At 41.8% G+C, this 27510-nt stretch overlaps 1 protein-coding gene across 1 annotated transcript in view; it reads left to right on the top strand.

The window, feature by feature from the left end:
• Positions 1 to 597: 597 nt before the first annotated feature.
• LOC111968115 (myomesin-2) overlaps positions 598 to 27510 on the top strand; it is a 37448-nt gene continuing 10535 nt past the window's right edge. Inside the window, exons 1-28 of the mRNA XM_023993669.2 lie at positions 598 to 686; positions 2506 to 2617; positions 5448 to 5505; positions 6067 to 6221; positions 7974 to 8060; positions 9330 to 9418; positions 9896 to 9946; positions 10606 to 10770; positions 10891 to 11052; positions 11981 to 12122; positions 12416 to 12615; positions 12719 to 12772; positions 13784 to 13911; positions 14214 to 14397; positions 14673 to 14847; positions 16557 to 16678; positions 18227 to 18414; positions 18776 to 18902; positions 19208 to 19389; positions 19473 to 19587; positions 20775 to 20937; positions 21251 to 21357; positions 21726 to 21770; positions 22803 to 22939; positions 23410 to 23554; positions 23654 to 23716; positions 24424 to 24491; positions 24723 to 24836. Of these exons, the coding sequence (XP_023849437.1) occupies positions 2526 to 2617; positions 5448 to 5505; positions 6067 to 6221; positions 7974 to 8060; positions 9330 to 9418; positions 9896 to 9946; positions 10606 to 10770; positions 10891 to 11052; positions 11981 to 12122; positions 12416 to 12615; positions 12719 to 12772; positions 13784 to 13911; positions 14214 to 14397; positions 14673 to 14847; positions 16557 to 16678; positions 18227 to 18414; positions 18776 to 18902; positions 19208 to 19389; positions 19473 to 19587; positions 20775 to 20937; positions 21251 to 21357; positions 21726 to 21770; positions 22803 to 22939; positions 23410 to 23554; positions 23654 to 23716; positions 24424 to 24491; positions 24723 to 24836 (3318 nt within the window). The 5' untranslated portion in view covers positions 598 to 686; positions 2506 to 2525. The remainder of the gene's footprint in view (positions 687 to 2505; positions 2618 to 5447; positions 5506 to 6066; positions 6222 to 7973; positions 8061 to 9329; positions 9419 to 9895; positions 9947 to 10605; positions 10771 to 10890; positions 11053 to 11980; positions 12123 to 12415; positions 12616 to 12718; positions 12773 to 13783; positions 13912 to 14213; positions 14398 to 14672; positions 14848 to 16556; positions 16679 to 18226; positions 18415 to 18775; positions 18903 to 19207; positions 19390 to 19472; positions 19588 to 20774; positions 20938 to 21250; positions 21358 to 21725; positions 21771 to 22802; positions 22940 to 23409; positions 23555 to 23653; positions 23717 to 24423; positions 24492 to 24722; positions 24837 to 27510) is intronic.

Below are 27510 nucleotides of genomic sequence, written 5' to 3'. Positions count from 1 at the left end.
TGAATGAGCCGTTATTGTTTTCATTTAAGCTAACTAATAGATTAATAATGTTTGCATAAAGCTAACAATCTGTGTGACATTGCCTCTGCTCTGGGGCTATTGGCAGGAATAGCCTAGCCTAGGAATATACACTGTTGACTCCTAACCCATTCTCCCGTTAAAAATAGTGCTGGCTACAGTTCAGGTTTCAGGGGTTGTCTTAAGATTCCGTCTTGGTTCCTTCAGTTGAGCATAGAGCAAAGCAATAATGCATTAAGATAGCCTAACGCTAAAATAAATAACAAATACTAAAATGATTTGAAATTCTTAAAATTGTAGCGTAAAATGCATTCTTGCTTAAATAGAGGCTAGAGTTGAAAGAAGTATGKCATTATTTAAATGAAGTAAACTGGACACATTGTGCTCAGGCCAAATTTTGTAAATATTGCAAACTGGAATAAATGTTTAATAACCTATACAGTGAGCAAAGAAGCACCGACACTGCATGATATGTAGCCTAGCCTACTGCAAGTAAGAAATGATGTTGAGGGTTGATGTAAAAGCTATATATAGTCATATGCCTATCCATAAATGGGATGCTGAGAGTTGCTGCACTCTGTGGGTCATTTTTTGTTTTCATCAGCGAGTGACTTCCAAGCCTGTTACGGCTGACCCACCTCTGCTTTCAACTCGTGTAATCTCTTGGGGTAAGTCAGGCCTATTATCGCCTTCCCTTACAGATTCCTTKATTTTTCTGACAGGTGCTGATTTGATAAATGTGCGCTTGGGACTTGGTTATATCAGAATGTGGAGATGTATTAGTCCAATTACCTAATTAGTGCCTACTGCCTAGACCCTGACGTGACATAAAAGGATATTATCTAGCAATATTCATTTTAATATTTTTGTGGACTTATATTATTGATCTCATAATGTTGCTCTGATGGCATGCTAATAAATCAGTTTATATGGACTTTTAAAATTCATTCTATAAAAAAGAGCTGACTATATGTCTGCTATATGCAGAGAAATGTGGCTCAGGAGTTCAAGTGTCAAGGGGTTGATATATCTGGTGCTTGAATGTCTGATGTTAAGCACTTTTGCTTTATACTTGAGAAGTATTCTATAAATTAGCTCAACCTGGCAGATACATGAATATAGGGAATAGGATAGAAAAGTCAAAAAGCTAATTCCTGTTATTTGATTGTAAACCTATTCCAATTGTTGAGATGCATTATGCAACTGTGTATGACTGTGGGAATTTAAGGCTGCCATAGGCCTATAGAATATTACAACTATGTCCATATTCAAAGAACTTATTCAAAACTAACGTTCAACATTCTGCTTCTGCTACCTGCTACCATTCTGCTTGTCAAGCCATCTACGCATACAGTTTGACGCATACGTTAGATACATCCAATGTATGCACCACACAGAACGCACTGCAACTGCCTCTGCAGCGTAATGCTGCAAGGCAAACGCAGCATCCCATTGGAAATGAATGTACTTCTGGGGTACCAAAATGCAATGACACTGTCGGTGTGATCGAGGCATAAGTTTATGTCCTGCCACTTAAACAACTTGCAAGTGCTCAGATTGTTCTTGTGTCTGTTAATATTCAATCTGCTACAGCAATAGGCTTCATGGGTTTGTATGTTTTTATTTATCACCATATCATTTGTGAAATATACATTGAACCCCTTCAAATGTTATAAGTGTCTTAAGGACGTTCAGATTGCTGTATTGTATGAATAACTGGAATAACTGAACATTCATGGAACCTTTATTTGCCGTTAACTAGCTCTAAGACCCCCCCCCCCCCCCCCAGACTCAGACTGTTCCATTACATCAGAACAGGGGACATCTCTTCTACCCATAATTCAGACTGTTCCATTACATCAGAACAGGGGACATCTCTTCTACCCATAATGCAGACTGACCCATAATGCAGACAGACCCATAATGCAGACTGTTCCATTACATCACAACAGGGGCCATCTCTTCTATCCATAACTCAGACTGTTCCATTACATCAGAACAGGGGTCATCTCTTCTACCCATAACTCAGACTGTTCCATTACATCAGAACAGGTGTTATCTCTCCTACCCATAACTCAGACTGTTCCATTACATGAGAACAGGCACAATGTTTCCCCTTGCACTGCAGGTTTGATGGCATTTGACCCCCAGTGTCTGTAACCTCACAGGCACTAATACCAAATATTTTTACAACTAAACCAAGATAGACCACAGCCTGTTGTTTCCAATGGGAACAAATTAGTGAATATCTGTATCATTGTGCTAATACCTAAGGACATACTGTACTGCATATTGTACTGCATATTGTGCCTTGAAATGCATCAGTGGATCAAAAAGCCAGAGGAGCTATGGATCCGTTGCATTGCATTGTAAAACTACATTCACATGGTTTGTTTCTGTCATACAACTACTATATGTCTATGGGTAGCCATTATATTACTATTAGCTAATATAATACAGTATGTGTGTTCGTCCTTTCAATCACAGGTCATTAAAAGTGATCAACTATGGCTGCAACAGTTGCCAGACACAAGCACGTGCACATCAGCCACGACTACCACAGTGCACAGTCTAAGGTTGTAGCAAAGCAGTATACAAGGTAAGGAAGATGGGCCCATAGGAATCCTGTGCTTCATTTGAAACGTTTACACAGGCAACTCAATTTTGACCAATCAGATCTGCTCTGAAAAAGATCTGATGTGAAAAGATCTGATGTGATTGGTCAAAAGACAATTAGTGAAAAAAAGATCAGAATTAAGCTGCCTGTGTAAATGTAGCCCATGTGGTTTGGAAATTGGTGGCCAGATTTACACATTTTTTGCACAGGAGTATAATTTGCACCTGCTATTTACCAGAGTGAATAATGCATTTAAATTGTAGAGCTTATTTAGCATATTTAGATTCAATGTAAATTAAGACAGTTAACTGTTTTTCCTCTACTATTTGTTTCGGGTCTTTATTCCCCTCTGAGGATAAAGCACTGGTGTAAATACATAAAGTATATCTGGCCCTGGGTGTACAGTTTCAAATGGCAGTTAGTGTATTCAGCTGGGCTTTTAACAGTGGGTAAGTTTACACCTGGAGAGAGCACTTGTAACTCACTAACAGGTTGGTTCCCTGCTAATTGCCTAATCTCATGTAACTATGCAACCATCCTACTGCTATTACATCACTGGATCACATTCTCTTCTGTAAACTGGAGACACATGCTACACTGTCTTACAATTTGTATTTGTATTTATTATGGATACCCATTAGCTGCTGCTAATGCAGCTGCCAATGTACAATGAACGGTTTTCTCTGTAATACACCTTTAACTTATTTGCCTTCAACGAGGGGTGTGTTTATTTGTGCATTGTGTATTGATCAACAGTGGCTCAGTTAGTAGACCATGGTCCTTGCAACGCCAGGGTTGTGGGTTTGATTCCCTTGGGGTACCAGTAAGGCTGGTACCCCAAGGCTCACAAAATAATTTTAGACCCAAGCCACCCCCTGTACCCAGACGTTGAACTACTCCCCTCTGGGCGCAGATACAGGGCACCCCTCAGCAGGAAAAACAGAACTAGACAATCATTTGTGCCAGGTGTGATATCCCTCCTAAATAGCTCGGGCTAATGTTCCTAACGACTCAGTAAGGCCAGCAGGCTTTAAATTTTTTTATGTTTTATTGGTATGTAACTGTTATGAAAGCTGTATTGTCAATTTTGTTTTGTATTTAAACGCCACTTTAAACGTGTACATGACACTGCAACAAAATTTCCCCACGGGGACAATAAAGTCAGTAAGTAAGTAAGAAAATATATGCACTCACTGCTGTAAATTGCTCGCAATAAGAGGGTCTGCTTAATGACAAAATGTAAAAAAAAATCTATGTCAGTACTAGAGACAGGACACTCATATGTAGAGTCTTAATTTGATCACCCTGTTGCAGGAGAACTTTCCTCCAATGCAAAACATTTAAAACTTGCAGTGTAGTTGAGGTTTGAAAAMGCTTCTGAAGTTTGTAATTTCCTCTTTGAAACACAGTATAAATACAAACGTATAGTGGATTTGGCTATTTTGGCTGCACCTGTTGCTGACAGGTGTATACAATCGAGCACACAGCCATGCAATCTCCATAAACAAACATTGGTTGTAGAATGGCCCATACTGAAGAGCTCAGTGACTTTCAACGTGGCACCACAGCTCAGCTGCGAAGTGGTAGGCCACACAAGCTCACAAAACGGGACTGTGCTGACCTAGTGCTGAAGAGCGTAGCGCGTAACAATCATCTGTCCTCGGTTGCAACACTCACTACCGAGTTCCAAACTGCCTCTGGAAGCAACGTCAGCACAAGACCTGTTCATCTGTAGCTTCATGAAATGGGTTTCCATGGCCGAGCAGCTGCACACAAGCCTAAGATCACCATGAGCAATGCCAAGCGTTGGCTGGAGTGGTGTATAGCTTGCCACCATTGGACTCTGTAGCAGTGGAAACGCGTTCTCTGGAGTGATGAATCACGCATCACCCTCTGGCAGTCCAACAGACGAATCTTGGTTTGGCAGAAGCCAGGAGAATGCTACCTGCCCCAATGCATAGTGGCAACATTCTAGACGATTCTGTGCTTCCAACTTTGAGGCAACTGTTTGGGGAAGGCCCATGATTTTGGAATGACATGTTTGACAAGTAGGTGTCCACATACTTTTGGTCATGTAATGTCTCAGACTTGATTTACGAAAAATGTATCAACCTATACAAAAATGTCCATTAATTATAATCCACATAATAATTAAAATGTTCCTGTTGCTGCAGGATTATTTTCCTGCCGAAATAAATTGGCTCAAATTCACATCCTACATCTGTACCATACAGTCTATGGATCGTACCCTGTTTCATCTATTTAATCTCTGATCGTCTATATTACCTGTGGACACTTGTATGATTATTTTGTCAGGTATGCACAGACTGATGATTCATCCCCAAGAAATAGTACACTAGATATTCTGACAGAAATGTAATCAGAATACTGTCAACATGAAGCTATTTTGCAAAACCCGCAATAACATCTGCTAAATATGTGATTAGATTTTATTAGAGTGAGGGCTTTTGATGCAAATGAAGTGCTTTTTAGCTTTACAACAATATTTACTCAGCAATGAGCTGATTATTAAAATGTAGCGAAGATGCTTACTGTATGTATGGCACATCCTTTAGTTGTTATGGTTGTTATGGTTAGACTTAACATAGATGTTTTTGTGGTGCTTAGAGGCTTTTCACTGCGGTGAGCCTTACTTAATGTAGATTTGGTCCTAAATGCTTGTTTGCTTGAACATAATTAGCTGCTTACACTTGTTTATGTTGACTTCGTGAACGCCCAACAAATAGTGAACTTGGAATTGCTTTTACCTTTTGTAAATTATGCTTTGACTATGTCTGTTTTGTTTATATAGCTCTGAGGTTGTGGAGGACGATTATCATCACAAACAAGAAACAAGAATCCAGGGAGTGGTAAGGTCCTTATCTGTCTTGTTGGGAGATGTCACCATAATTATAAATGTATTTTGAAAAAGACGAGCGGAAATATTTAGTATCAGATCTGCAAAAGACACCGTATTGAGCCAAACCGTACTGTACAGGCTCCGATATTTTCTATTCACATTATCCTCTCTAGCACGGTTCGAGCAACTACAGGTGTAGGATCTTAATTTGATCACCCTGTTGCAGGAGAATTTTCAGGAAATGTAAAACTTGTAGTGTATTTTAGGTTTAAAAAGACTTCTGAAGTTTGTAATTTCAATTTGCTGACTTGATTTCCCCTTATGATTTTTTTCATCCATTAATTATAATCCACGTAATAATTAAAATGTCCTTTTGCTGCAGGATTATTTTCCTGTTGTAGCAAACTGGCTCAGATTAAGATCCTACATCTGTATGTTGGATGCATAACCAGGCCAGCGCAGTACAGGTCGCCTCAGCTCGGCTTGGCTCAGTATATTGAAAAGGATATTGACGAAAACTTAATGAGGTTTCATATACTGTAAAAATGTTACATGTCCATATTGTCTTCAGGTGCGGAAGAAGATGGTTGAGAAGTACGTTCGTGAGGAGTCTATGATCAGGGGTCCTCAATTCCTGACCACACTCCGATCCCATACCGTTTGGGAGCACACTCCTGTGAAACTATACTGTACGGTTGAGGGTTACCCTACCCCACTTGTGAAATGGTAAGGATTCAGTCTAAGTGGTTTATCTATGGGTATCAAATGTTATTGTATTGGTCTACACTCTTAGAAAAAAAAAGGTTCCAAAAGGGTTCTACAGCTGTCCCCATAGGAGAACCTCTTTTGGTTCTAGGTAGAACCCTTTTCGGTTCCAGGTAGATCTATTTTGTGTTCCATGTAAAACCCTCTGTGGAAAGGGTTCTAAATGGAACCAAAAGGATTCTACCTGGAACCAAAAAGGGTTCTTCAAAGGGTTCTCCTTCTGGGAACAGCCAAAGAACCCTTTTAGGTGCTAGACAGCACCTTTTTTTCTAAGAGTGTAGCACAAAGGGAGAACTGTTCCTCTGGTGCTATTCTCTCATTCCCTCTATGGGAGTGAAATAATGGTCAACGTTTTACAGATGATTGATGGTGTTTGATTTCAGTTGAGGCTAAGATGTCAGCATAGTTAAACTTGTCACTGTCTCTGTAGAAATGTTTTTTCTTCTCCATTCCTGACATTTGACTCATTGATAAACATGGTGAAAATGTAGGTGCCTTTAGGTACCTGCTATAGGTACCTGCTACCACTTTAGGTACCTGCTATAGGTACCTGCTATGACAAAGGTACAGACTGATTACACAGTCTATAGAAATGTTTGTGGTCTTACGAACATCCTTAAAAACGTAGGTGCTGGGCTAAAGAAGTAAACTTGTAAATAACAGAGAGGCCTGCACACTGAATATGCTCCCAATTTACCAGCTTTATTTATTTAACCTTTATTTGATCAGGGAGTCATGATGAGACCAAGGTCTCTTTTACAGATGAGCCATGAATTACACAAATGACAGAAAATACACACATCAAAATATAAATACAAAATGCAAGCAGAAAGTAGAACATGGTCATAAAAAACAAACACATTTATCAGTAATAAGGTCCTCAGTCAACCTTCTGAATCACCCTAGAGGCACCAGAACATCACATTCATCAGCAATAAGGTCCGAACTCAGGCATTCTGAATCACCCTAGAGGCCACCAGAACATCACATTCATCAGTAATAAGGTCCTCAGTCAACCTTCTGAATCACCCTAGAGGCACCAGACATCACATTCATCAGTAATAAGGGCCTGAATCAGCATTCTGAATCACCCTAGAGGCACCAGAACATCACATTCATCAGCAATAAAAGTCCTGAATCAGCATCTGAATCACCCTAGAGGCACCAGAACATCACATTCATCAGTAATAAGGTCCTCAGTCAACCTTCTGAATCACCCTAGAGGCACCAGAACATCACATTCATCAGCAATAAGGTCCTGAATCAGCATTCTGAATCACCCTAGAGCACCAGAACATCACATTCATCAGTAATAAGGTCCTCAGTCAACCCTTCTGAATCACCCTAGAGGCACCAGAACATCACATTTATCAGCAATAAGGTCCTGAATCAGCATTCTGAATCACCCTAGAGGCACCAGAACATCACATTCATCAGTAATAAGGTCCTCAATCAGCATTCTGAATCACCCTAGAGGCACCAGAGCATCACATTTAAGAAGATTGTTCCACAAATAAGATGCAAGAAAAACTAAAAACTGATGTACCTAACTCAGTAGAAACCAAAGGAATTTCCAGAGTAGCATATTCAGTGAGCTAGCCTCTCTGGTAATACACAGTCTGATCACAATGTTCTGCACACGTGGTCACTTTTGTGTTACCACATCCAACTGAAAGATTCACCATCAACCACTTCTACTTGATTTCTCTCCAGGTATAAAGATGGTGTCAGCATTGACATGTCATCAATTAAATACAATGTGCAGGACAATGTCGGAATTCATACCCTGGAGATTGCCAAGTAAGTTATTCTCATGGTAGGATTTTTTTGGTTTACTAGCTATAGCTAGTCTATGTGTTTCAGACATTAGGAGGCACAATGGATGCACACCGTCAGTGGTAAAACAATGAGGGAAGGAATATGTTCTCATTGATTTGAGTTGTTTATTATTTAGATCCATTTGTCCACAAAACATTATCCCATCACGGTAGCTTATCACGGCCATTTAAAAAATCTGATACAATATCATGACTTTGCTCCTGGAACATTGGGGATTTTCACTGTGGCCTCCCTGCATTTCACTGACAATCCCAGTGTTTAATGTTAACTTAATTAACACACGAGTGCCCACAAAAGGGACTCTTGTGAATGGTGGAGCTGTAGCGGTGGAGCTTTTCCAATTTAGTCAAAAGCCCTCCTGGGCGCCGCCCTCATCTTGAGGACTCGTCAGCTGTTCATAGCGAAGTGCTGAGCTCTGTGTCATTGGATCTTGGAGCTCCTTAAAGAGCCCTGCATCCCCTCGCTGTCAGAGTGTCAGGGGCACCAAGGCTAGATCCCCTCTCAAGTCTCAAAGCACTTTTTGCCTCTCCAAATCAAAATGAAAGGTCTCAATAAAGAAATGCCACTCTGTATTCTCCCAGTGTTCAAACCCTTTCACACTCAAAGAGAACAACCGTGGTTTGGAGACAGAGAGGGAAAGTGAGTGTGGACAGCTTTAAAATAGTGTGTGCAGGGTCAAGGTCTGATATCTGTCACTATTCTCAGCCTTCTCTCCCCCCTTGAATCTTCAGATGTTTGCCATTCATATTTAAAAGCCTCTCATGTTGAATATCTCCTGAAGAATTCATGGACTTGTTTTTTTCTTCATCCCCTGCATAGAATTATTCTCCTGTCCTGAGTTCAAAACGTTTGATAATGTGTGCCATGATCTTGAGTGTGTGGTTCTCGAGGTCAAGATACGACGCTAGAAAAGTATTTAAATGTTCTGTATTTATTTGCTTTGCAATATTGTGCATTAATAGAGCCATAACAACATTTCAAATGAGGATTGTGTCTTGATATTTCACAGTATTAATTTAGTCAACAGCAATTTGCATAATCTACATCATTTATCATCCTTTGAAAGTTTACCATCCTGTAAATTCAACTCATGAAATTATGTTTGGTGGTTAGTCAATAAATCCACATACAAAAATAAATAGATAAAAGTCTAAGCCTTAAGTATTGCTGAGATGTTTATGTTTGTTCATGTACAGTTTCCAATATGTATTCTTCCGGTATTCACTATAGGTGTGAAACTGATGACACTGCGCAGTACACTGCTGTGGCTGGTAACATTCATGGACAGGTCTCTACTCAAGCCTCTGTCATTGTCAAGAGTAAGTCTGGCAAGGCAAAAACATACATGTTTTGTCAGTGCATTGTTTTTAATATAAGGCTTATTTAAACGGCCAATCAGCAGTGGACACAATAATAAAGCATACTCCCCACTACTGTTGCGTTAAGAAGTTGAGGGATGGGGCTGGAGAAATGTAATATCTCAAATTCATAGACAGAGCTATGGATGCAAGGACTGAACATCCATGATATCACAATTATAGTTTTAACCACGTTTTGAAACATTGGCGTAAAACAAGGTTATATTTTGGGTTCTGATGGGGTACGACAGTTAAACTAAGCTCATGAGGCAGTTAGAAGTTATATAACTTATAAGCCCAAAAATGTATGTAGCAACTGCTGATTGCCCCTTTAAATGGAAAGAGTATGTGTAATTACTTGATTTATACCATAATCATACAACATGATGGTGTATTGTTGTATAGTGATTGTGTGTGTATAATATGTCTGTTCTGCAGGGATCAGAGAAGAAGGCCATTCATCTTCCTATGCATGGCTTCCTTACACAAGTAAGTCCACCCAACACAACTGTCCTGTGTATTCTCTCTGATACTTAATTTATCCTCTGAGTAGATTCTGAGCACCGTTGAGTCAAATCCAATCACTGGGGATTGCTTGAATAGGGCCTAATTCTTCTTGAATTGTAAAGATGTAGCCTACATATGAATCAATGTACTCAACACAACAATGTTTTGTACTATAGTGAGAGACAAACATAAACTACTGTAGGAGGTATATCAATACAAACATGCTTTGTTAACGCATGAGAAGAATGTTGTTTTTGATTTATTTCCAAATGTTTGATGTGCTTGATACCGTTCCATTAATTCCATTCCAGTCTTTACAATGAGCCCGTCACCCTATAGCCCCTTCCACCAGCCTCCTCTGGTATATATTAATCACAACATCAGTTGCACTTTTGTCTTTTTAAAAAAGAGAATAGGAGACAGAGAGTGCTATTTAAGTGGTATGAATATGCTGAGGTACATAGATCGTTTTTGTCAGACTGTCACAATATCTTCAAAATAATTCAGAGCGCTCTCTCTCTATCAAAGTGTATATAATTGCATGGTTGCAGAATATAATTGTGATCATGGTGCTCTATAATGATGTTACTGAAATAGAGTCATAATACTGTAAGTATGTCCTCCTTTACTGTCTTCTGCAGTTCCCATGTTGCCGGAGATCAAATACACCAAGATCAACATCACCTTCCTGGAGACTTTTGGCTCGGTCTTTGGAACAGAGGGAGACACGATCACCTTGGCCGCCACAATGACCGCTACTCCTAACCTAGCCAATCTGCAGCCTGAAGCTCAATGGTTCAGAGACGGTATCACATTTTCTCTTACGATCATAACGCTCTCAATAACAGACGATTTACTAGGCCAGTTTTGTAACTTCAGCTACGGACAGGTCCTCACTTTTAATGTTGCTGTTTTTTTTGTGTCAGATCATCGGCTGTCAGACTCCAAGTGGGTGAAGATAGAGTCTGCTAGAGGCGAGACCAAGCTGACCCTGCCTCACCTGAACAAGGATGATGAGGGTGTCTACTCACTCCGTATGGTTACAAAGGGGGGAGATGCTGTCCACAGTGCATTTGTTTCCTGTGCAGGTAAAACAACAACTAACTTTGAGAAATGTAGCCAGGGGCGCAACTTTCACTGGGGACGGGGGGACGGGGGGGGGACATGTCACTCCCACATTCTGAAATTGCATTTTTGGCCCCCCCAGTTTTATCATTGGAATGTGATACAAAACTAGGCAATGGTTTGCTTTAGGACCATGCGGACGCCTCCAAGCGGTCAGGTAGGCTGTTTGGAGTGTTTATCCAACTGGATAGAAAAATATATATATCTAAAACCAAAGTTGCGCCCCTGTTTGTAGCTATACCCCCTCTGTGTGTACCAGCAATGCAGCTACTTTAAAAACTGTAGTGTCAGTAATATTCTGATATCTTTCAAAAAAGCTGATTTGGTCCTTTGATGGTTCTGTTCACAGGGAGTTTCAGGTATTGTGTGATTCAAAGCCATATATTTACAGTTAGGCCAACTTTTAGAATAGAGAGTGAAGCCAACTTTTGGAATATAAATTTTGAATTTTTGAACTTTGAATGTTGTTCTAGTTCTAGACATTCAGTTAGTATTGTTTAAATATTCCCCATGTAATGTCAATGGGTAGCTAACATGGCTGCCATATATGTTTTATAGTGTCATGTAAATGCATCACAATTCATAAACCGCATTGGCCCAACTCTCTAAATACAGGGTTGTCAGTAGTTACAACAGCCACAAAGTCAAAATTGGCTATATTGTAAAAATTCATGAATAAAAAAATTTGCTTTTTGGTCTTAATTGAAGGTTAGGGTTAGGCTTATGGTTAATGTTAGGGTTAGGTCAGATTTAAAGAAAAGAAACTGTAGAAATAAGCAGTGTTTAGCCATTTGTGGATATAGTAACTAGTGACGACCTTAATACTTGGCTATGGCATGATGTACTTTGACAGAGTATGAAGATGTGACTTGCTTTGTGTCCCTGTGCCAGATGGTCCTCCCCCAGTGCCTGGAGCTCCAGGTGCCCCTATGGACATCAAGATCCATGACGCCAACAGAGATTATGTCATCGTTTCCTGGAAGCCTCCCAACACCACCACTGAAGGCCCCATCATCGGATACTTTGTAGATAGGTAACGGAAGGTGTTGAAATGGGAATCAAATGTGAATATTTCCAGCTACTTTTTACAGATGCCATGATCTGATCAGGAAAAACATCAGGAACTCGTTATAAACTTTCATTTTTCTTCTTCTTATAATCACATAAAATCTAGGCTCCAAATTGGAGACAAATCTGAAAATTACAACCTATACTCTTCCACCACTGTTCATAGCTGGTGACAGGATAATGTAGCTATATCAGCCAAAATGTCCTCTTCAGAGATGGATTTGGGGAGATGAACCAATTTTCCTCATTTTGTTTCAGATGTGAAACTGGAACTGAAAATTGGGTGCAGTGCAATGACTCCCCCATTAAGATCTGTAAATACCCTGTGCCTGGCCTGTTCGAGGGCCACTCCTACTATTTCCGTGTGCGGGCAATAAACTCACACGGCATCAGCAAGCCCTCCAGAATGTCTGACCCCATCGCCGCCCTGGACCCCACTGAATTTGAAACACTCCATGGTAATGTGGTGATGACATCTTAAACTTTACCTTGTGAGTTCATGTATTCTCTAGAATCAAATTAAATGTATATACTTTTATGTTTTTATCTTTGTTTTGACAGCCATCAAGTTGGGTGGAAAACTTGACGTTGTAATTTACCACGATGACGTTGAAGGTACTAAATGGTTTTCTATGACGTATGGGGATCCTTGAATCTCGATCAACTAGTTTGATGCAAAAATCTTTGATGTTCTTCTAAGAAGTCATGATATTAATTTTCTATGCTTATTTCTGTATACCTCATCAGACACTGAAAGGAGGTCCAACTCCCTCTTTACAATATTGCCATATTATTAGCCCTCACATTGTACCATGCCTAACATCTGTACACCAACTGTGACATTACTCTTTTACATTTTAGTCATTTAGCAGACACTCTTATCCAGAGCGACTTACAGGAGCAATTAGGGTTAAGTGCCTTGCTCAAGGGTACATTGACTGTTTTTTTTTACCCAGTAAGCTCAGAGATTCAAACCAGTAACCTTTTGGTTACTGACCCAATGCTCTTAACCGCTAGGCTACTCATCAGCTGCTCTCTGTCTCAATATTTAGCAATAATGGAATTATTTAATTATATTTTTCTCGAGGGGGGGGGGGGYMATTGMGGGGGGGATCTMGGAGGGCTGGTGGCCTGGCGGTTGGGAGCTTGGGCCGGTGGCTGATAGGTCGCTGGTTCTGGTCCCCATTTTTAACCTTATGGGAGATCTGACGACGTGCCCTTGAGTTGACTCTGGCTGCTTCTGTGGGTCGCTCTGGATGGGAGTCTGTTAGATGACTGAATGGGATGTAGATGTTGAGCGGCTTCACTGCAAGTAGACTGTATGTTTTAATATTTAATTAAAAAATATATTTTTTTGAAATGTATATACATGAAATAACACATATGGAATCATGTAGTAACCGAAACAATGGTTACTACATGATACCATATGTGTTATTTAATAGTTTTGATGTATTCACTATTATTCTACAATGTAGAAAATAGTCAAAATAAAGAAAAACCCTTGAATGAGTAGGTGTTTCCAAACTTCTGGCTGGTACTGTATGTGTATAGACAACTCGGGGGAATGCTCCCACTTGGGCAAAAAACTGTTTGTGAATTATTTGTGATGTCTTGTGTCCGTAGATGGGAAGAAAGTACCAGGAACCCCCTCCAAGTTGCACGCTTCAGAGACCGACCGAACATATGTTGTCCTCAGCTGGAAACCTGCTCCTTATCGGGGCCAGGCCCCAGTGTGGTACTATATTGAGAAGGTTGGTCTCTCTCTGCTCTCTCACCTTTCTTTTTTACCCAGACTTTTCAGCAACAGAATAGAGACACATTTCAACATGGAATCACTAGATTTGTGTCCTCTAAAACACATTAAATCTTTCCGGGATCCCACTTCAATAGAATAATCAAGGGCAATTACAAGTAGGGTCATGATTCAAATCGAATGAATGGTTGAAGTCAACGGAATGAATTTGGGTTACGTCTTCTTCTCCATTGCATTTGACAGTATCTGTGAATGTTGTTACAGAGTGTAAATGTTGTCTTTGGGGCTCTTCCCTCACAGTGTTTGGCCGAGAGCGGTGCGTGGCAGAGGGTGAACACTCAGGTACCCGTGAGATCTCCTCGCTATGCCGTGTTCGATTTGGCTGAAGGAAAACAGTACTTGTTCCGCGTGCTGGCTGCAAACATGTACGGCACCAGTGAAGCCTCTGAGCCCACAGAGCCCATTCAGACTCAAGAGCTGCGCGGTAAGAAGGTCCTCTTCAGTGGCTTTATAGCTGTCTCTTAAAGTCCTCTGCAAGGTTGTTCTCAAGTATTTTCTCTAAATATCAAACTCCCTGCAAAGCATAGCAATAGTCAAGGGTAGAATTTGAAAAAAGTTACTCTGGAAAATGTTTCAAAAAGTCATTTGCGCCCATATTACAGGTTTAGCAACAAAAAAAATTGTCCTTCATTTAAAGTAAGTTATAGATAGTTGACCTTTTGCCTTAGACATTAACCATGCCTTATTAATCTACTGTAGGGGTCCCCTCCGCTCCTGGTCAGGTGGTTGCCACAAGGGAGACTGATACATCTCTTCTTATCCAATGGGCTGAACCCAAGGAGCCTAATAATCTTATTGGCTACTACATCGATGTGTGTGTAAAAGGCTCCAAGGACTGGGCTTCAGCTAACCACAAACCTCACAAGAACAACAAGTATGTATTCTGTCATGTACAGTGGCTTGCTAAAGTATTCACCCTGCTTGGCATTTTTCCAATTTTGTTGTATTACAACCTGGAATTAAAATTGACTTTTTGGGGGTTTGTATCATTTGATGCCTACCACTTTGAAGATCCAAATATTTTGAAGATTCAAAATATTTTTTATTGTGAAACAAACAAGAATAAGACAAAAAAACTGAAAACTTCAGCGTGCATAAGTATTTACCCCCCAAAGTCAATACTTTGTAGAGCCACCTTTTGCAGCAATTACAGCTGCAAGTCTCTTGGGATATGTCTCTATAAGCTTGGCACATCTAGCCACTGGGATTTTTGCCCATTCTTCAAGGCAAAACTGCTCCAGCTCTTTCAAGTTGGATGTGTTCCGCTGATGTACAGCAATTTTAAGTCATACCACAGATTCTCAATTTGATTGAGGTATGGGCTTTGACTAGGCCATTCCAAGACATTTAAATGTTTCCCCTTAAACCACTCGAGTGTTGCTTTAGCAGTATGCTTAGGGCCATTGTCATGCTGAAAGGTGAACCTCCGTCCCAGTCTCAAATCTCTGGAAGACAAACAGGTTTCCCTCAAGAATTTCCTTGCATTTAGCGCCATCCATCATTCCTTCAATTCCCAGTCCCTGACGATGAAAAACATCCCCACAGCATGATGCTGCCACCACCATGCTTCACTGTGGGGATGGTGTCTCGGGGTGATGAGAGGTGTTGGGTTTGCGCCAGACATAGCGTTTTCCTTGATGGCCAATAAGCTGAATTTTAGTCTCATCTGACCAGAGTACCTTCTTCCATATGTTTGGGGAGTCTCCCACATGCCTTTTGGCGAACACCAAACACCAAGTGTTTGCTTATTTTTTTCTTAACACAATGGCTCTTTTCTGTCCAGTCTTCCGTAAAGCCCAGTTCTGTGGAGTGTATGGCTTAAAGTGGTCCTATGGACAGATACTCCAATCTCCGCTGTGGAGCTTTGCAGCTCCTTCAGGGTTATCTTTGGTCTCTTTGTTGCCTCTCTGATTAATGCCCTCCTTGCCTGGTCCATGAGTTTTGGTGGGCGACCCTCTCTTGGCAGGTTTGTTGTGGTACCATATTCTTTCCATTTTTTTATAGTGGATTTAATGGTGCTCTGTGGGATGTTCAAAGTTTCGGATATTTTTTAATAACCCAACCCTGAATTGTACTACTCCACAACTTTGTCCCTGACCTGTTTGGAGAGCTCCTCAGTCTTCATAGTGCCGCTTGCTTGGTGGTGTTGCAGACTCTGGGGCCTTTCAGAACAGGTGTATATATACTTAGATCATGTGACACTTAGATTGCACACAGGTGGACTTTATTTAACTAATTATGTGACTTTTGAAGGTAATTGGTTGCACCAGATCTTATTTAGGAGCTTCACAGAAAAGGGGGTGAATACATATGCATGCACCACTTTTCAGTTTTGAATTTTTTTGAATTTTTTGAAACAAGTAATTATTTTCATTTCACTTCACCAATTTGGACTATTTTGTGTATGTCCATTACATGGAATACAAATAAAAATCAATTCAAATTACAGGTTGTAATGCAACAGAATAGGAAAAACGCCAAGGCGGATGAATACTTTTGCAAGGCACTCTACTTATTATTTGAAGTGTGATTTCATTCATCATAATGTGTTGAGATTTTTCTTCATTTGCTATTTTTGATTAGGTTTGTGGTTCAAGGTTTGACCACTGGTGAGACATATGCTTTCCGTGTGCAAGCCATCAATGAGCTGGGTCTTAGTGATGAATCACAGGAGTCCTCCCCCCTCTCTGTCAAAGCTGCACTCAGTGAGTATGGACACACACGTGCACGCACGCACGCACGCACGCGCGCACACACACACACACACACACACACACACACACACACACACACACACACACACACACACACACACACACAGCAGACAGAATATACTTGTCATTTGTCGAGATTCCAACCAGGTGGAAAAAGTGCTGCATTCAATATGGCAGTAGCAACAGTAACAAAGAAGAAAATTGCAAATACTAAATTTTAGCGACCCACTGTGCTTAGCTGGAGGCTCTTTTCTCTGTGAATGATCACAGTGAATAAATTGTAGCAATGTTGTCAAGACTTTCTTCAAGGCCGTTGGTAGCTGTCCAGAAGTAAGACACACAAAGGCATCTAACTTTGATGCCTTAAGTCGGCTGAATATCTAATGATTATATCATCACAAGCATCGTATCATTAAATAAATGTCTCCAATAAATGAAGAGGACCGTCATTCTTCCTATTCACACGTTTCAGCAGGACAGCCTGGGAGCCTATTGGATTTGAGCCTGTCATCGTGTACTTTTCTCCTTGTCCAAATGATGTGAATAATTTAGGCAATCGGAGTCAAAAACAAACCATTGGTTCGTAGAGTTCCTTTGGGACATTCAACCAACAACTGCAGATTGTTTCATCAAATCATACATTTTTAAACTCATTGACGATACTCCAAGCTATGTGGATTGCAGTGTTTCTTAACAACAATGATCATATTTACATTTAGCAGATGCTCTTATCCAGAGTGACTTATAGGAGCAATTAAGGTTAAGTGCCTTGCTTAAGAGCACACCGACAGATTTTTCACCTAGTTGGCTCGGGGATTCGAACCAGCGACCTTTCGGTTACTGGCCCAACGTGCTGAAACGCTAGGCTACATGCTAGTTGGCGCCATTATGCACTAAAATGTATTTATTATTCATGCTACCGAAAGCCTTAACAACCATAACCCTAAACTCGTAGAAAAGGGTTCTGAAAGGGTTCTGCAGCTTTCCCCAAAGGATAACCCTTTTTGGTTCCAGGTAGAACTCTTTTGGGTTCCAGGTAGAACCCTCTGTGGAAAGGGTTCCACATGGAACCCACAAGGGTTCCACGTGGAACCAAAAAGGTTCTACCTGGAACCAAAAGGGGTTCTTCAAAGAGTTTTTCTATGGGGAGAGCCGAAGAACCCTTTTTGGTTCCAGATAGCACCTTTTTTTCTAAGAGTGTAGAGAACCCTGCTATACAGTGGGGAGAACAAGTATTTGATACACTGCCGATTTTGCAGGTTTTCCTACTTACAAAGCATGTAGAGGTCTGTAATTTCTATCATAGTTACACTTCAACTGTTACACTTCAACTGAATCTAAAACAACCTCTCCACAATGGCCAAGACCTCTACATGCTTTGTAAGTAGGAAAACCTGCAAAATCGGCAGTGTATTGGCAGTGTATCAAATACTTGTTCTCCCCACTGTATATCCAATCCAGGTCATGTGACATGATTAACCAAAAAACAGGGCCCTAATCATGATACATGTTTAAGACACTTGTAAACTCTGTTTGCAGCGACTCCCTCTGCTCCATATGACATCGCTCTGCTGGCCTGTGACGGAGAGTCTATGGTTCTGAACTGGAAGCACCCAGTCCACTCCGGTGGCTCTCCGGTGGTTGAATACTACATTGACAAACACAGGCACGGAGAACACACATGGAGAGAGATCAACATCCCACCAATCAAAGAGCGGCTGTTCAAGGTACAAATCTGACCGACCTTTGTCAGCTAAACACATCTGTAATGGTTAGGATTATACACTCTTAGAACAAAAGGTGCTTTCTAGAACCTAAAAGGGTTCTTCGGCTGTCCCCATAGGATAACTCTTTGCAGAACCCTTTTTGGTTCCATGCCCTTTTCAGTTCAAAGTAGAACCCTTTCCATAGAGGGAAACAAAAAAAGGTTTTACCTGGAACCAAAAAGGGTTTTCCTAATGGGGACGGCCGAAGAACCCTTTAAGGTCCTAGATAGCACCTTTAGTGTAGATAGTGTCGGATCATATGGAATCTATTATGCAGTTCAATTAGTTGTAACCGTTTTAGTACTTTCCTTCACAACCACAGGTTGAACATCTGAGTGCAGGTGCAGTCTATGAGTTCATGGTGTATGGTGGAAGTCTTGCTGGTCTTGGTGCCCCCTCTGCCCCCAGCAAGGCCTTCCATTGTGATGCCTGGACCATACCCGAGCCAGGTACAGTACCGAAAACCTCTCTAAAACAAGTTTCTATTTTAAAGATGAAGTGTGCACAGTTCAAAGAAGTGAAGATCATTTTACATGCAAATACCGTTGCATAATTAAACCATTAATGCATATCTCATAATTATGGAATAGGTGTATTCAAGCAGAAGCTTATCGCCGGTACCACTTCCAACATCAATCGTTAAAACAGCAGCACATAGACATTACACAGTCTGACGTCTGTGCTCTGACTTACGTCTGACATAAAGAACTGCTTGTCTGTCATTTTTGTACATTTACTGCACTCTGAATTTCAGGTCCAGCCTATGACATGACTTTATGCGAGATCCGTGATGACTCTGTGGTGGTGGAGTGGAAGGCTCCCGTCTACACTGGCACCAGCCCGATCACAGGCTACTTTGTTGACTTTGCAAAAAAAGGCTCAGATGAATGGCACTGTTCCAACGAGAGCCACGCTGTCAGTCACCGCTACCACAAGGTACAGAGAGTATTCATAGAATACCTGCGTTATGACAATGTGTCAGCCTATTTGGCACGTTTGACAGTCCTCCTCGTTTTCAGGTGACTGGGCTGGAGGTTGGAGTGTCCTATGTGTTCAGAGTGCGCGCGGCAAACGCTGAAGGTGCCGGCAAGCCTTCCTTGGCTTCTAACCCTGTGGTTGCCAAAGCAGTGGAAGGTACTGTTGGACAGACACAATTCCCTACGCTGCGCTTCAATGTGGCTTAGAGCAGAGCAGCATTCGTTCAGTGTGTTCCACAGAGAATGTTTATTTGGGTCAGGATTCCCATTAAAATGGGACTTAGATTAGGAGAGTAATACCACAGGGTGTGTAGTACACTAGACAGGGTTATGAGGAGGGGTAGTCTGTGCTTCTTGTCGATAAGGAACATTGGGACGACGTGGGAGTAGAGAAAAATAGATGACTCATATGGAGCTCGGTAGAGTTGTTGAAGTGAGAAGGTGCAGACCATCAGGCGACCTGCAGAGGGCAGTGTTGTATTCTACAGGGACATCAGCGACTCAAGCACAAGGCTGGTTGAGATCAGAGAAAAGTCATTTTCACAACTCTCTAGGTATTCATTCAACAGAGGATGCAGAACATAAATGCAGAAATAGTCTCTGAACATATAATGAACATACTACCCTACTATGACTGTACCAAAACACACATCTCTAGGATGCTGTACTACCCTACTATGACTGTACCAAAACACACATCTCTAGGATGCTGTACTACCCTACTATGACTGTACCAAAACACACATCTCTAGGATGCTGTACTACCTACTATGACTGTACCAAAACACACATCTCTAGGATGCTGTACTACCCTACTATGACTGTACCAAAACACACATCTCTAGGATGCTGTACTACCCTACTATGACTGTACCAAAACAACACATCTCTAGGTGCTGTACTACCTACCTACTATGACTGTACCAAAACACACATCTCTAGGATGCTGTACTACCCTACTATGACTGTACCAAAACACACATCTCTAGGATGCTGTACTACCTACTATGACTGTACCAAAACACACATCTCTAGGATGCTGTACTACCCTACTATGACTGTACACCAAAACACACATCTCTAGGATGCTGTACTACCCTACTATGACTGTACCAAACACACATCTCTAGGATGCTGTACTACCCTACTATGACTGAACCAAAACACACATCTCTAGGATGCTGTACTACGCCCTATTCTATGACTGTACCAAAACACACATCTCTAGGATGCTGTACTACCCTACTATGACTGTACCAAAACACACATCTCTAGGATGCTGCACTCCCAGATGTTTATTGCTGTTGCCTGTCAACTTCACTCTTTGCTTTGTCACTCCAAAAGGTGCCCAGGAGATGACCTGCACAGTGGACGAGGAGTCAGGTGACTTCATCCTGTCATTTGAAAGTTGTCAAATTACAGAGAGCTCCCACTTTGTGTGGAAGAAATTCTACAAGGAAATCACTGACTTCTCCAAAGGCATTGTCATCAAAACAGAGGGCAATATGTAAGCTATGCACAAAACTTGTCAACAGATCAAATATATTTCAACAAAACAAAACGTTCAAGAGTTCTCAGTAGTGATTCAGAAGTGTGTAATATACTCACATTGATGTGCTCAGTATCTCCTGGACTCTATATTATCCAATGGTGTGCCTTTATTCATTTATTTCTATATTATCCAATGGTGTGCCTTTATTCATTTATTTCTATATTATCCAATGGTGTGCCTTTATTCATTTATTTCTATATTATCCAATGGTGTGGCTGTTTTTATTTCTATATTATCCAATGGTGTGCCTTTATTCCTTTCTTTCTAGCTCTAAGCTTATTTTCAAGCACCCAGACCAGGGGGATGTGGGCTGCTTCTCCGTTTCTGTAACTAACACTGGTGGTGTTTCTGCCAGCCATGAAATCCATGCCGACGGTAGGCCCTGGCTGGGGGTAGATCATAAACAGGAGGTTACTTATTTATAACCCTCATTCAGGATCACGGTATGAAATAGATTTAGTCCATACATACATGCATACTGTACTAGTACATCTAAATCAACATAACAGCATGTCGTTTTACGGCAGATGTTGGAGTCAGAAACAATAGTGGTGCCTTTCACTGTTATTCATAAATATGATATGATGACGTGATACAGGACATGCATGTCTGGTCTTGTGCAGTGCAGACAACTGTTACTGTTGAAGTGTATGATGAAGTTCCATGTAAAAAGGAATCGCTGTGGATGATATTGGATCATTACAATACTGAAATACACTCTCCCTTGTTTACCTCTATTACAGAGCTGGAGAAAATGCTGGCAAAGAGCTATGGTATTCGACACCCAGGTAGGTTTTGTTCTGAATTATTTAATATGGCTTTTCTATTTTCAAAGAGAAAAGGAATGTCCGCGACTCTGGTATGTTCCCATTGTGATTTAATCAGACACACAAAAAAGATCAGAGTTGGATCTTTGTCAGGTCATTTTCTATTTTCACTCTCATGAATTTTTGGTTCCCATCAAATAACCATTTGGGGGCCTCCCGGGTGGCGCAGTGGTCTTGAGCACTGCATCGCAGTGCTATTCTGCGCCACCAGAGTCTGGGTTCGCGCCCAGGCTCTGTCGCAGCCGGCCGCGACCGGGAGGTCCGTGGGGCGACGCACAATTGGCTTAGCGTCGTCCGGGTTAGGGAGGGTTTTGCCGGTAGGGATATCCTTGTCTCATCGCGCTCCAGCGACTCCTGTGGCAGGCCGGGCGCAGTGCGCGCTAACCGAGGGGGGCGGGTGCACGGTGTTTCCTCCGACACATTGGTGCGGCTGGCTTCCGGGTTGGAGGCGCACTGTGTTAAGAAGCAGTGCGGCTTGGTTGGGTTGTGCTTCGGAGGACGCATGACTTTCGACCTTCGTCTCTCCCGAGCCCGTACGGGAGTTGTAGCGATGAGACAAGATAGTAATTACTAGCGATTGGATACCACGAAAATTGGGGAGAAAAGGGGATCAAATTTATTTAAAAAAAATAAAAAATAATAATAATAACCATTTGGAATACACAGCTCAGGGTAAAAGGTCAATTTTCTTAGTTTTGTTTTGCTTGAATAATGGGTATATACTATAGGGGCGTGTGTGCTGTTGTAGACTGGTGATGCGGGTTCATGTAAACCATATAGTTCCATGTAAACCACATAGAGGAGACAACTGTTAATCCCAGAAAATAGTTTTTGTCAGCCTTTGCTCCATCAACGTTTTTAGCATGTGGTTCATCACAGCTTATTCTTATGTTTTGAGAAGGGCAATGTCTTCCTTTGAACAAATCCCATTTCTATCACAAAACCTACCTCTATTTGCATCACCTTCTTCCATTATTGTTTCTGCTTCCACAGTGATCCCTCTAAAGACTCAGCTGGCCTACAAGATTCTGGAGCGCGGCCGCATGCTCTTCTGGCTGCAGGCTGAGCACATCTCCTCTGCTGTCACCTATAAGTTCTTAGCTAACAACAATGAACTCTCACCGACTAATGTAAGACTCTCCTCCTTATTCCTGTCAACTCTAAACCGACACACTGTCTTTGTCTGAAATGGTGCCCTATTCCCTACATAGTACACTTTTGACCCCCATTCCTTATTTAGTGCACATCTTTAGACACCTTTTTGGCATACAGTGCACAACTCCTGACTAGAGGCCTAGGAGGCTGACCCTATGGGCCTCTGGTCAAAAGTAGTGCACTATACAGGAAATAGGGTGTAGTTTCGGACACAACACTGTAATTGAACTCACAATGGACTTGCACAGACAACTTTTTTTCTCTTTGTACTAGACATTCTACTCTATCATCACTATGTCATGGCATGAATAGACTTTTAAGCCAAGACTAGAGTGGATTACACAACATAACCACATTATTGGATTCGCCCATTACGATTCCTCAACATTCACTTAATAGAGTCCTCTCATGTAAACTTTCTTGGTGTCTTCTTCTGTGTTCTCAGCCAAATCATGCGAGTCATGACGTGGAGGCTGGCATCATTGAGTTTGTGCTGGATCATTTCACAGAGGATAGCGAGGGTACCTTTACTGTTCAGATCGAGGATGGCAAAGCCAGAGGACAGTCCTCTCTGGTGCTTATCGGAGCTGGTGAGAGCCTGTCTGCTGTGGGGGTTGTGCTCTAATCCAGGGTAGGGCTCCATGAGGGATCCAGGACTTATCCCCTGTATCACTTTGTTTGGGTTGTAGATTTCAAGGCAGCTCTCGCTGACGCAGAACACCAAAGGAGCGAGTACGTCAGAGTGAAAGACGGTAACAGTGTTTCAAAATATGCAGTCCTCTAGTCTTTGGGAAATTCATTATGCAGTCCTCTAGTCTTTGGGAAATTCAATATGCAGTCCTCTAGTGTTTGGGAAATTCAATATGCAGTCCTCTAGTGTTTGGGAAATTCAATATGCAGTCCTCTAGTGTTTTGGGAAATTCATATGCAGTCCTCTAGTGTTTGGGAAATTCATATGCAGTCCTCTAGTGTTTGGGAAATTCAATATGCAGTCCTCTGTGTTTGGGAATTCAATATGCAGTCCTCTAGTGTTTGGGAAATTCATATGCAGTCCTCTAGTGTTTGGGAATTTCAATATGCAGTCCTCTAGTGTTTGGGAAATTCAATATGCAGTCCTCTAGTGTTTGGGAAATTCAATATGCAGTCCTCTAGTGTTTGGGAAATTATTTAGAGTAATATTTAAATTAGGTATGAATTTCAAATACTAAGATGATGAATTGATATTAAAATGATTTATTCCTTCAAAATGGTTGACATTATTTATGGCAGCCACACACTGTTATCAGACCTGCAAATCCATAAGCCACCCATTGTTACAAGGATATTACAAGGACACGAGGGTGTTATTAGCAAAACAATTGATGAAATCTGGCCTTCATATGCCCGCTCTTCCCCCTCCCTGCCTCTACCCCCCCCTCTCTCCCTCCCACCCTTTCTGTCTCTCTTGCCCTCTTTCCAGGCCCCCACTTCAGTGAGTTTTTGTCAGTCCATGTCGGGGATGACTGCTCTGTGGCACTCATCTGCAAGGTAATTAAACATTCACTGAAAGTACAATTAGATTAAGCCAAGAGATTAAATGGAAATGATGGCATGAGTTATCGCTACTGCCAATCTAAACGACAAACACAGTCAGCATGATTCACCTCAGTCGTTGTTCTCCTGCATTGACAGATGGTGTTGTTGTAATGCAGGCATGCATCTTTGTTTGGGCTGGTTCACCTACCTGTGGGCTATGGGTTCTGTTGTTTCATAATGCAGGTGGATAATCTGAAGAAGGAAACTGCGCTGCACTGGTTTAAGGATGCCGTTGAGATTACCCCTGAAGGGCCAGTCAATCTGGCATCTGGATCCTGCAAGCTTCCTATTTCCCTGGTAATTGTATCACACAGACACACACCTTCTAATTAAGTGATAATGCCCGATAAGCCGGTGTTTGCAGGATATATTGGCACGGGTGTTGTCAGGCCCGAGACGAAGTCGAACCGTGCCAATATATCCTCCAAACACCGGCTTCAAGGACATGATCACTTTTATACAAGAGGTTACCAACATATTCAAATAATGATTGACATATTTTCATTAAAAAACGTTATTTAGATTAATTTATGAATACTATTTCATCCTTCCACAAGATATAGTCCCAACACAAATCTAGGGTTGCTACCCAAGCCGGCTGGTTGTTCATTCTATTGGTTCGGTTGCCAGAGACGCGACCCAGTCGTTCAGTCTTTTTGTTCTGTATTTATGGACACGACCCAGACATTCGTTCTAAATTTTCCATTGCCATACTGCTTGCTAGCTAGCCAACTACAACTAACTTAGAGTCACGTCAAACGTTCAAAAAATAATAACAAAAGTAGCTGCATTTGTTTAAGCAGTTTTCTAGTGACATTTATTTGGATACACCCATAACAATGAGCTATTGAGGTGCTGTTTCGCCTGGCATAGAAAATATAATATCACTTCAGGACACTGTTATTCAGAGGAGCTAGCCAACAACACAGCTAACACAATCACTTCAAATCAAATTTATTTATATAGCCCTTCTTACATCAGCTGATATCTCAAAGTGCTGTACAGAAACCCAGCCTAAAACCCCAAACAGCAAGCAATGCAGGTGTAGAATCACGGTGGCTAGGAAAAACTCAGGGGTCAGGAGACACTGTGGCCCCATCCGATGATACCCCCGGACAGGGCCAAACAAGAAGGATATAACCCCACCCACTTTGCCAAAGCACAGCCCCCACACCACTAGAGGGATATCTTCAACCACCAACTTACCATCCTGAGACAAGGCCGAGTATAGCCCACAAAGATCTCCGCCACGGCACAACCCAAGGGGGGGCGCCAACCCAGACAGAGATCGCGTCAGTGACTCAACCCACTCAAGTGATGCACCCCTCCTAGGGACGGCATGAAAGAGCACCAGTAAGCCAGTGACTCAGCCCCTGTAATAGGGTTGGAGGCAGAGAATCCCAGTGGAGAGAGGGGAACCGGCCAGGCAGAGACAGCAAGGGCGGTTCGTTGCTCCAGAGCCTTTCCGTTCACCTTCACACTCCTGGGCCAGACTACACTCAATCATATGATCCACTGAAGAGTCTTCAGTAAAGACTTAAAGGTTGAGACCGAGTCTGCGTCTCTCACATGGGTAGGCAGACCATTCCATAAAAATGGAGCTCTATAGGAGAAAGCCCTGCCTCCAGCTGTTTGCTTAGAAATTCTAGGGACAATGAGGAGGCCTGCGTCTTGTGACCGTGGCGTACGTGTAGGTATGTACGGCAGGACCAAATCGGAAAGATAGGTAGGAGCAAGCCCATGTAATGCTTTGTAGGTTAGCAGTAAAACCTTGAAATCAGCCCTTGCCTTAACAGGAAGCCAGTGTAGGGAGGCTAGCACTGGAGTAATATGAGCAAATGTTTTGGTTCTAGTCAGGATTCTAGCAGCCGTATTTAGCACTAACTGAAGTTTATTTAGTGCTTTATCCGGGTAGCCGGAAAGTAGAGCATTGCAGTAGTCTAACCTAGAAGTAACAAAAGCATGGATACATTTTTCTGCATAATTTTTGGACAGAAAGTTTCTGATTTTTGCAATGTTACGTAGATGGAAAAAATCTGTCCTTGAAACAGTCTTGATATGTTGGTCAAAAGAGAGATCAGGGTCCAGAGTAACGCCGAGCTTCAAACACTGAAGCTGTAAAGACTGCAAACTAGCTGCACTTCGTTTTGTTTGACCTTTTTTCAATTGACATTTCTTTGTACAGTGTCTTTGGAAAGAACTCAAACCCCTTGACTTTTTCCACATTTTGTTACGTTACAGCTTTACCCCATAATGACAAAGCAAATACAGGTTTTTAGATATTTTTGCAAATTTATAAAAAATGAAAAACAGAAATACCTTATTTACATTAAGTATTCAGACCCTTTGCTATGAGACTCGAAATTGAGCTCAGGTGCATCCTGTTTCAGTTGGTCATCCTTGAGATGTTTCTACACCTGTGGTAAATTCAATTGATTGGACATGATTTGGAAAGGCAGACACCTGTCTTTATAAGGTCTCACAGTTGACAGTGCATGTCAGAGCAAAAACCAAGCCATGAGATCGAAGGAATTGTCTGTAGAGCTCTGAGAGCTTCTGCAGCATTGAAGGTCCCAAAGAACACAGTGGCCTCCATCATTCTTAAATAGAAGAAGTTTGGAACCACCAAGACTCTCCCTAGAGCTGGCCACCCGGCCAAACTGAGCAATCGGGGGAGAAGGGCCTTGGTCAGGGAGGTGACCAAGAACCAGATGGTCACTCTGACAGAGCTGTAGAGTTCCTCRGTGGAGATAGGAGAACCTTCCAGAAGGACAACCATCTCTGCAGCACTCCAAAAATTAGGCCTTTATGGTAGAGTGGCCAGACGGAAGCCACTCCTCAGTAAAAGGCACATGACAGCCCGCTTGGAGTTTGCCAAAAGGCACCTAAAGACTCTCAGACCATTAGAAACAAGATTCTCTGGTCTGATGAAACCAAGAGAGATCCTAGATGAAAACCTGTACCAGAGCGC

The sequence above is a fragment of the Salvelinus sp. IW2-2015 genome, linkage group LG8 (genome assembly GCF_002910315.2).
Source record: "Salvelinus sp. IW2-2015 linkage group LG8, ASM291031v2, whole genome shotgun sequence".
Classification (NCBI taxonomy): domain Eukaryota; kingdom Metazoa; phylum Chordata; class Actinopteri; order Salmoniformes; family Salmonidae; genus Salvelinus; species Salvelinus sp. IW2-2015.
This window is presented reverse-complemented; position numbering and strand designations above follow the sequence as displayed.